Below are 10,615 nucleotides of genomic sequence, written 5' to 3'. Positions count from 1 at the left end.
CTCGGATGTGTCCCGGCTTTTTGCACTCATAGCAGCCGATCCCCTCACTTTCCCTTTCCTTACCTTTGTCCTTGCGGTAGGAATTTGAGGGGCCTCTCCTTTGATGATAGGACTTCTTGTGGTTGATGAATTTCTTGAACTTGCGCACAAGAAGAGCCTCACCACCATCTTCCTCATCGTCTTCTTCTTCACTGCTGCTGCTGCAAGACAAGTCCTTGTTAGAAGAAGTAGATTTTAAAGCTATTACCTTTTTCTTATGGGAGGACTCTTCCTCGTTGTGTTGTTTCATGGTAAGCTCATGGCGTCATAAGGGATCCAAGGAGCTCTTCAAGTGGAAGCTTGTTCAAGTCTTTAGCTTCTTGGATTGCCGTCACTTTAGCTTCCCACGACCTTGGTAGAACACCGAAGGATTTTCCTGACAAGTTTCACTGTTAGTATAGTTCTTGCCAAGGCTTTTTAGGCCATTGACAATATCAGTAAACCTAGTGAACATGCATGTATTGTTTCGTTAGAGTCCATTTTAAATAGTTCATATTTATGAACCAAAATATTTATTTGGACTCTTTCACTTGATTCGTGCCCTCATGGGTCACTTCAAGTCTGTCCCAAATCTCTTTTGCAGAATTGCAAGTAGAGACCCTATTGAATTCATTACGGTCTAAGGCACAATAAAACACATTCATAGCTTTAGAGTTTAATTGTGCCTTCCTCATGTCATGTTTCATCCCAGTCCATTTCTAGTTTAGGTACCTTAACACCATCTACGTATATGGATGGGATGTATGGCCCATTTACTACAATGGACCACATCTCATAGTCTTGGGCTTGGATGAATATTCTCATCCTAGCCTTCCAGTATGAGTAGTCAGATCCATTGAAGAAAGGGGGTCTTTGGGTGGACTGACCCTCAATGTGAGAAGATCCAAATGGGGTTGTCATTTTGATCTTTTAACTCTTGAGTGGAAGAGTTTTTGGCTCTGATACCACTTATTGCCCAGATAGACAACCCAAGAGGGGGGGGTGAATTGGGTTTTTAATATAATTTGGCTAATTAAAACTTTGTGGATGATTAATTAAAAACTATAGCAAGTTATTTAATTAAAGCCTAGTGCTGTGAGTAATGTGCGGGGAAGAAGATGAGAGACAATGCACTACAAACACAAAGTTTTATAGTGGTTCGGAGCTAACCCTTGCTCCTACGTCCACTTCCCAAGTCTCACTTGGGGAATTTCACTATAACCCCTTGGATTACAGCCGGTTGTTTTGCAAGCTCACAACCAAACTTGTTGTTTTACGAGCTCACAACGAACTCGGTCGGTTTTCCCAGGCTCACCGACTAGAACCAACCCCGATTGTTTTCCCGGGCTCACAATCAAACCCTTACACACGTTGGTTTTAACTTGGCTCACCAACCAACCTTAAACCCCTTGATTCAATCCCCCGATTGAATCAAGTAAATACAAGAGATAGGAGAAAACAGAAAATAGCTTCTCAAAAAGCAGATTTAAGACAATATAATCGTAAAGAAGTTAGAAGCCCTCAAACGCTTTTAAGCTGGTGAAGAGGTATGGCTTCTGGAACTCCGGTCTCCTCTTGAAAGAGTGGTCGACTTGAATGCAGGAGGAGGAAGCTTTGATTGTTGGGAAGAAGTTGTTGGAGCAGTAAATGCAGATCTCCCCTTTTTCGTTTAAGAGCACTTGGAGAGCTTGAAAACTTGAATGCTTGGAGTGGAATATCTGTTCTCTACCTTGCTACAGTCCTCTGTGGCTATTTAAGCCAACCCCCACGGAAACTAGCCGTTACTCTGCTTTTTCTGGCCGTTCTGCACACTCTGCGCAGCCTGACAATATGACCGTTGGTGTGTTGGAGTCGACTCGCGCGATCAGGAGTCGACTCGGCTGTAGCAGGAGTCGACTCACGCTTTTCCGGAGTCGACTCGGCAACTGTTCCAACTTTGAATTAAAGTTGCCGTCTTGACTGGGAGTCGACTCGTCTTGACCTGGAGTCGACTCGCCCAACTTCTGGAGTTGACCTGGCAATTTTTGGAGTCGGCTCATCCACTGAAGTCCGTGGATCCAAATTTGAATTTTGTCCACTCGAGTCGACTCGACTGTCCTGGGAGTCGACTCGAATCTCAGAGCCCGAACTCTCGATTCTCTGTCGTTTGGCTCATCCAGTCTTGGAGTCGACTCGAACCTCCTTGGAGTCGACTCGGCTCTCAGTTTCCAAAAGTTGGTCTTCTGCCTTTGACGTGAAGCTTGTCTTGGAGTCGACTCGAGCTGTCTGTGAGTCGACTCGAATCTCAGAGGCAGTAACATGGTCTTCTGTCTGTTGATGGTCGCTCAGTCTCGGAGTCGACTCGTGTACTGCAAGAGTCGACTCGAATCTCAGAGTCCGAAAATCGTTCTCTGACTTTTTTGCCTGTGACTGCTTGGAGTCGACTCTTACTTCCCTGGAGTCGACTCGGTGAACATTGGAGTCGACTCGCGCACTTCAGGAGTCGACTCGTTGACAGCTTCTGAGATGAAGCTTTCTGTTCTTCTTTCTGTTCTCAGTCGGAGTCGACTCGTACTAATCTGGAGTCGACTCGAGCTCGTGCCAGTGAACTTGATACGCTTGGAGTCGACTCGTGATACTCGGGAGTCGACTCGAGTCTCAGACATTGGTTCATGTAGACTTCTTAACTTATCCAAAATACTATGAACCAAGTCTAGAAACACTTGGACAGGATTTTCACTGAAACACTCAATTGAATTCATTAGTAATCACAAGATATACTCAATTGCTTTGAGCTCATCAAAATCAAATGGAGTTTTAATCAATCACTCCACAGGGTTAGATTTTCATTCGTGCTTTCTTTGAATATCATTTGTGGTACTTCTTGAATTAACTTAAGAAAGATTCTACCTACACTTGATTTGAAAACTATTTTTGGAATCACATTCGATATGTTCTGCTCTGAAATTATCTTAATTGGCTCTGGTCTATGCTCATTAATCTTTTTTCAACATTATTGCCTTGAGTTATATGATTCATATCCTTACAATAATTTGACATGCAAATCAGAGTACAATAAGAAATATTTGAGTATTCTTATCTTTGTGCTTAATGTTTCACTATCTTTTTGATGTTGTCAAAAAGGGGGAGAAATATCTAAGTATATGCTCATAATGCTTTATGTGTTGATTATGTTAAGTTGATTAAATTCTAAAGCATTATCATAAAGTATATGTTAAATCTACTTCATGCAACTTAGCTATGCATTACTTCTAGAACACAATATATTCTATATTGCATATACTCCAAGTTTTGTCATCATCAAAAAGGGGAAGACTGATGACCCAAAGATTGAGTTAAAGATTGATTTTGATGATCACAAAACCTTGAAGTATAAATACTAATGTGGTGTGTTGCAAGAAGAAAAATAATTTATTTTGCAAGGAACATAGCAAGTTGGATAAATACAAGAAGGCCTCAAAAGCTCTCAAGAAGAGTTGGAAGAAAGCTACACTTCATTGGCCCAAGTTTCAAGATCAAAGGATTCAAGTTGGAGGAGCAAATTCAAAGAAAAATTCAAAAAAATAGTCCTCAAGTCGACTCCTGGAAGTTTAGAGTCGACTCTGGCACTCTAGAGTTTCAAGAAACAGTGCTCGAGTCGACTCCGATACTCTACGAGTCGACTCCGACTGAGAACAAACAAAAAGACAGAAAGTTGATTTTCAGCGCTACAGTGCTCAAGTCGACTCCTACTTCAGCGCTACAGTGCGGAGTCGACTCCCAGCTACAGTGCCGACAAACTACTATTCACAAGTGACTCCTGTTTCAGCCGAGTCGACTCCTACTTCAGCCGAGTCGACTCCAGCACGCTGGGAGGCATAACGGCTAGTTTTTTCTTGATTCCAACGGCTCTATTTTTGTCTCTAACGGCTAGATTTTTGTTTCCACTCCCTCTAAAGCTATAAAATCAAGAGGAGAGCTAGGAAAGAAGGGATGGAAGTGGGAGAGAACACATAGAAAGAGATCTCAAAGAAAAATCTCCCAAAAGCACAAAAGGGCCATTCAAAGCAAAATAGAGAGAAGAAGAGCATCCAAGTGAATTCCAAAGCTTCCTCTTCAACTGTGTGCTGCCTTAGTGATCTTCTACCTCGTGCCAAATCAGAAGAGGGTCAAGTAAAGAAGAAGCCGAGTTCCTTCATCTACAAATTTGTTTGAAGGCTTCTTCTCTTTACTCTACTTGTTTACATTGCTATATTTGCTTGTTTAAGAAGCTTGTATTTGTTTTAAATTCTTGTTCTAATATCTTGTAACTTGATTCAATCAAGGGATTGAATCAAGGGGTTAAGGTTTGTTGGTGAGCCAAAGGAAAAACCAACGTTGTAAGGTTGTGGTTGGTGAGCCTTTGGAAAAACCAACTGGGTTGATTGTGAATCCCGGAAAACAATCGTTGTAAGGTTGTGGTTGGTGAGCCTTTGGGAAAACCAACTGGGTTGGATTGTGAGCCCGTAAAAACAATCGGTTGGTTCTAGTCGGTGATCCGGTGAAAACCGACCGAGTTCGTTGTGATCTCGCAAAACAACAAGTTGGGTTGTGAGCTTGTAAAACAACCGACTGTAATCTGAGGGATTATAGTGAAATTCTCAAGAAGTCTTAGGGAGTGGATGTAGGTGCTGGGGTGCACCGAACTACTATACATCTTTGTGTTTGTGATGCCTTATCTCTTGTATTTCATGCCTTACATTCATACTTGATTGTGTAATATCTCTAGCTTTGTTTTCTATAGAGTTACAAGTGATTGTTTAGAATTTGCTTAGCTTCCACTCTATTCTTACCATACACATAGATTAAAATTGATCATACAACTATAAGTTAATTTTAGATCAATTGCACCCTAAAGCCATAGTATAATTGCTCTAGCTTAATTTTCCACTGCTTTACTTGTAATTGCCTAGAGCTTAAGTAAATAACATCTTATCATTCCGCTGCATTCTATTCAAAGTAAAAATTAGGGAACATAATTTTTAGAAAACCCAATTCACCCCCCCTCTTGGGTTGTCACCTTGGGCAACAAAGAAGAAGGAAGACGACGAACATCGAAGGGGAGGAAGAAAAAGACGACGGCTCTTATTCTTTCTCTCTTGCTCACGCCAAAGGGAAGAAGGAGGGGGAGGGTCGCGGCAGCAGAGGGCTTCCATTCCTTTATGCTTCACACTAGGGCCCTTTAAATAGGCATCTCATGCCCATACAAATAAGGAATAATTTCAGAGATCAATCACTCCTTGATTCATCCCTCCAAAATCTGCAACACCCCTTACTTAATTCAATCGCAACCCTTACTTAAAAGAGTTTGAAGAGAATCCAAGGGATGTGCATATGCCATGTGGCAATCCGCATGAAGCAGAAGGAGGAGGAGGGGCATCTGCCCCTCCACATGGCGTGGGGCCATTAGAGGAAAGGAGGGGCGGACTCCCCTCCTTTCTTTGTGCGTGTGAGAAGGAGGAGGGGCGGACGCCCCTCCTTCTTTCCTTCTTTGCTCCACATGCATGGAGGGAGGGTTCCCTCCCTTCCTTCCATGCGTGGGTCTCCTAATCAAATTAGGATTTATATGGTCCCACCTGACCAATTGAATTCTAATCCAATTAGAACCCAATATGTCCTCCAAATTGATTTATATGAATCCTAATCTAATTAGAACTTGAATTGGACTTCATGAATCAAGTTCCTTATCTAATAAGGAGTTCTAATTAATTAGGCCTTCCCATCCTTATCCAATAAGGTTAAGCCTAATTTAATTAGGTCCAATTAAATCAATTAAATTGCAATCCAATTGCAATTCCTTCTTCTTTAACTTACTAACTCTTAGCGGGTTAAACCAATTGTTAATCAAATTGACAATCAATTTTAATTTCGATTCCAAATCGTAATCCAACCTTCGGAACGATCAACACCTCAAATGTGTGTGACCCCGTAGGTTCTATTCTGACTGGTAGTAAGATATATTATGATCTCTATCATAATATCATCGAAACTCCTTTCTATGAGTTGAAACGATTTCAACTCTACTCTTAGGGTTCACTGATCACCAAGTGAATATCTTCGAGTCTCGCAATCCACTAGTGACACCTAGCAGCATATAGTGACAACCCAGCAGAATGGAAGGGATGAACCTCTAGGTGCAGTTAGCGTATGATACAGTACCTCTATCATGGATTCCGACATGACGGAGGTTATGGATAACTCGTCAAACCCCATCGTCTGTCTTATGTCGGATTTATTTGACTCAAGTTCGAGATTGAAAAACTCCTTTTCCAGAACTGCCCTGGCCAAGATCTTTCAAACTTAGTCTCATAAATCATATAGGATCTCTCCTAATCTATCAAGGTTGATAGATCCCATCTAGATGCAGCTCTAATCCGATAGTGAACCTACTGCAGCCAATCTACACCACAATGACCCTTAGGGCTAATATTTATGTGCTCGTCAAACTACAGCAACCTCATCGTGATTAGCTGAGGCAACGCAGGTCTAAGTACTAGTCATACAACTGCAGCATCAAGTAAGTCACTGACGAGTGGATAGACATCCAAGTGACTTCTTACTTTGGTCACGCTCAGTACCCTTATTCTCTAATAAGCACTTGCACAATCACCCCAGTGTCGCCACACTGTGGACTTAAGACTCGTCCATCAAGAAAAGTGATCTGTGTACTAATCTTATCGGATCGATCACCGTCCTTCGTGATGATCCTTCGATCAGGAGCAGTTCAGGAAGTACCTAATGACACATGTCTTAAATTCTCAACTCTTGAGAATCTATGTTATTATCTCATTAATTCCTAAGACGATTCATGGACACATAATAACATGAATGAAAAGAAGACCCAATTTTATTGATGAATAAAATAATCAAGTACAATTGTTATGTCCTAGAATTAATACAATGTGTCTGCCATATTGGCTTCTAGGGCATACTTCTAACACAACTTGTCAAATCCAATACTCAAACTAATCAGGTGTTCAAAAATAACTTATTCACAAAAATACTAAATACATACTATATTCTTGTTTTACCTTCAAAAACAAAACAATTAGAATAGTAATAATAACATACTTGACTCATTTTATCAAAAAAAAAACGAAGATCATAAAATAATTTTAATAAACTAATTGTAACTTTCACAACATCATTTCTTCTAACAAATTTTGACAGAAAAATACTATGAAGTGTTAGGTTACTTACCTCTATTAGTGACAAACGCAAGTAGTGTTTACTAATCCACACTCCAAATTAGCCTCCAGAACATAAAACTCTTTGCTAGACTTCTTATTTGGATGATTGCACTCCACACAAATCAAGGCCGGCCATGAAAGAATATTTGTATAAAAGAAGGATGAAGACGACAAAGTGATGCTGATGAGTAGCTCGAATCGGTCAGAATGGTCAGATTCATCAAATGAAGTATCTAATCAAGGTAAGAGTAATAGATCCAGGGTTGTTAATCATGGGTTTCATGGATGGCTGACAAAGGTTAGGGCACAAGGTCGACTAGGTGACAATGTCTGAGGACCGAGGTCGGTCTGCTTTGGTTAATCCAACCGGTAAATATTTAGAATAAGAAACAAACCATGATATAAACAACAAACCAAGAATTAATGACGTGGTTTAACAATGCCCAACAAACACCAAGGTGAGGGTTGTCACACTGCATGTCGACTAGGGATCGAGATCCTTTACCGAGAATAATGTAGGTTGCAAGAGAGAGAGAGACCTTTTGAGATCACCCACCATCTAGAGAGAAAAAGGAGGTCTGAGAACAAAGAAAAAGGCTAAAGAGAGAAAAAGTATTTCAGATGTGTGACGATGATGGTCGAAAGTCTAGATCAGCAACCACGATGGATGGCAGAATCAAATCGATGGCTAGCAGAGGAGGACTGAACATAGAGGGCCAAAATAGGTATCAAAATAGGAAATACACAAGGAAAAGTATGGGTATTTGACTGAAAATTAGAGAGAGATGTGGCCTGAGGTGCTTGTAGGTGGTGGCCATAGGACTAACATCAGGTGGTAGGTGGTGGCACTTAAGATCACAGCCGGTGTGCGGCTAAAGGTGGAGAAGAGAAATAGAATAGGGTAATCATGTTTTCTAAAGTGGAAGTCAGAGAAAAAGAGGGAGAAATCTCTAATTTGCTTTTCTAGTTGGCATGCTGATGCAGCACCCGTCACGGGAGAGGCTGATGTTGATGCAGAACTTAGACGAGTAAGGCTGCTGTGGCGATAGATCAGAGAAAACAGGAGAGAGGGAAAGGAAGAAAGGAGAAGAAGAAGACAGGAAGGGGGAAAGAAGAAGAAGAAGAAGGAAAGGAAACAGGAGAGAGAGGGAAGGCAGAAAGGAGAAGAAGAAGAGAGGAAGGGGGAAAGAAGAAAGGAGAAGATGTGGCCTGTGGTGCTTGAAGGAAAGAAGGGGCGGAAGAGAAGAAGGAGGGGAAAAAGAGAGAAGAGAGGAGACGTGGGGAAAGAAATCCTTATTCACTTCATTGAAACCTTAATCATGATGAGAGACCCCTATATATAGGGCCCAAACAAGAACAATTAACATAAACCCCTTACACAAAAATAATTCCTAATAAAGCCCTAAAATAACACCAATAAAGCCGTACAACAATAAAATGCAAACAAGCCCAGAAATAAAATAAATTGCAAATAAAAATGTTAGACTAGATGGGTGGATGATCAGCTCTGATGTCCCCATGAACGAGGCCACCATGATACCCGATCCAATTAGTCAAGAGGGCATGGTCGATCCTCCCAGCAAAGCTAAATTGATTGAGGCCTGATAAGAAAGAAAGTAGCTGCTAAGAAAGGCAAAGGCAAGGCACCATTGGTGAGAGCGGAGGAGTTAGATTCAGACACCAGGGAGCCCTTACATGATTGGGTGCATAGATCATCATATGGCAGTAGCAATAATGATGCATTTAGTGACTAGAGAGGATAACAGACCACCATGTATGACTCTTAGCCCTAGGGTAGTCTTCAATTTACTAGAGAGTCCCAATTTGCTTACACCATATGGGATAGGGACCATAGTGCATGATCGAGAGACCGCAAGAATACGATTACATATAGAAAATAGGATCCTCAAGGTCATAGTGGGTACGAGGCTACCGCAGATGATATAGTACATGGGGTAGGATCCTCGATGTATTAGGTTCAGAATTCTGCACAAGATCCTATTACCCACAGGCTAGCTTTCCCTCATGGATATGGTACTTCAAACATATCTTCCTCTAGTATATATTATCCTACAAAGCTTGGAGTATCTTACAGGTCGGAATTTGCTAACGGCATATTCAGATGGGTTGCTCTATAGTTGCAGTATCAGGTAGATGACTCTTTTTAGAGCGACACTGTCACCCACATCATGTATAGGGACTATCTTAGCCGCGTATCTTATGGCGTCCCAATGAGCGTACAAAAGCGGGGGTTTATGTGAATAGAGCACTGGGTTGAGCCTCCTGCATACGAAGATGACCCCAACATCTAAGAGAGACATCACCATTCTACGAGACTATAAATGTCAGTATGTATTTAAATTGATTTTATACTCCATATTTTAATATTTTTTATGAATATAATAATTTATATACTTTAATTATATTTACCATTGAAATTATGGTCATTTTATAAACAAGAAGCATGTAAAATAAAAATGACATATTAAAGAACATCGAAACGCCTCAAAAAAAAATCAAATTAATGTTCAAATCACTCAACAACTTCATAAAACATCATAACCATCAAAAAAAATTTAAAAAAAATTTGTGTGCCAGTTTGAAACCTGTACATCTAGCCATACCAAATCTCAGTACGATACCGAACCCGAACTGATACTATATTGTACCGGCGCCCGACCAATACAAGTACCAGCACCAGTACAAAAAGCCTTGATACCAGCCATGAGGTTGGTATTTAACCTGGAAGTGGTATTGTAAAAGTTCTAGCTTTCTCCCAATTTCCTCAGCTTGTAACTCAGCATGCCTCTGTTTTAGTCCATTTGCAGCATAGCCTGGTATTGGCTTGAAGCCAAACTATTAAATCACTTGCACTAGATATTGTCTATGTTCATGTGGACCATTTGTTTGAATCCCGTCGTCCTACGGTAAAATTTTCATAATCCTCTGCCTCCACTTCTTTATAGATAATTGATGAGTCCCTTGGGCAGTACTGGCAACATCAGGGAATGGAGATGCACCCCCAAGCGTTTGCATTATACAGTAGAGAGATCCTTAGAGTTGCCTTCCACTCATTTTCCCGGGTAACATCCGAAACCATGATTTTAGTGCAAATGTAATAAAAATGGTAAAAATCTATATAAATAATAAAATAAAAAAAATAAAGGTTGGTATGGACCTCTTTCAAAAATCAAGCTGATAGTCTTGGCAACCTTGTTTCAGGCCTCAGGCCTTGAATTCTAAACTTGGCCTCATTTCCTTTTCACACTTTAGCATCTCTTGGCTCCTCAGCCATGCCTGCTAGCATGCGGTCGTTTCTAATTGCAAGGAGAGAGAGCTTAGTCATGGATGGGAAACAACAATACTGCTTGGAAAGCAACATTGGTAAT

General features: G+C 40.9%; 1 protein-coding gene across 1 annotated transcript in view; it reads right to left on the bottom strand.

The window, feature by feature from the left end:
* Window positions 1–6,497, bottom strand: part of LOC120111510 (transcription factor 25-like) — a 17,810-nt gene extending 11,313 nt beyond the window's left edge. The window contains exon 1 of the mRNA XM_039128653.1: window positions 6,493–6,497. Coding sequence (XP_038984581.1) covers window positions 6,493–6,497 — 5 coding nt within the window. The remainder of the gene's footprint in view (window positions 1–6,492) is intronic.
* Between the last annotated feature and the right edge of the window lie 4,118 nt (window positions 6,498–10,615).

The sequence above is a fragment of the Phoenix dactylifera genome, chromosome 1, assembly GCF_009389715.1.
Source record: "Phoenix dactylifera cultivar Barhee BC4 chromosome 1, palm_55x_up_171113_PBpolish2nd_filt_p, whole genome shotgun sequence".
NCBI classification, from domain to species: Eukaryota; Viridiplantae; Streptophyta; class Magnoliopsida; order Arecales; family Arecaceae; genus Phoenix; species Phoenix dactylifera.
Note: the sequence above shows the minus strand (reverse complement) of the source record. Positions and strands in the feature narration are given on the sequence as shown.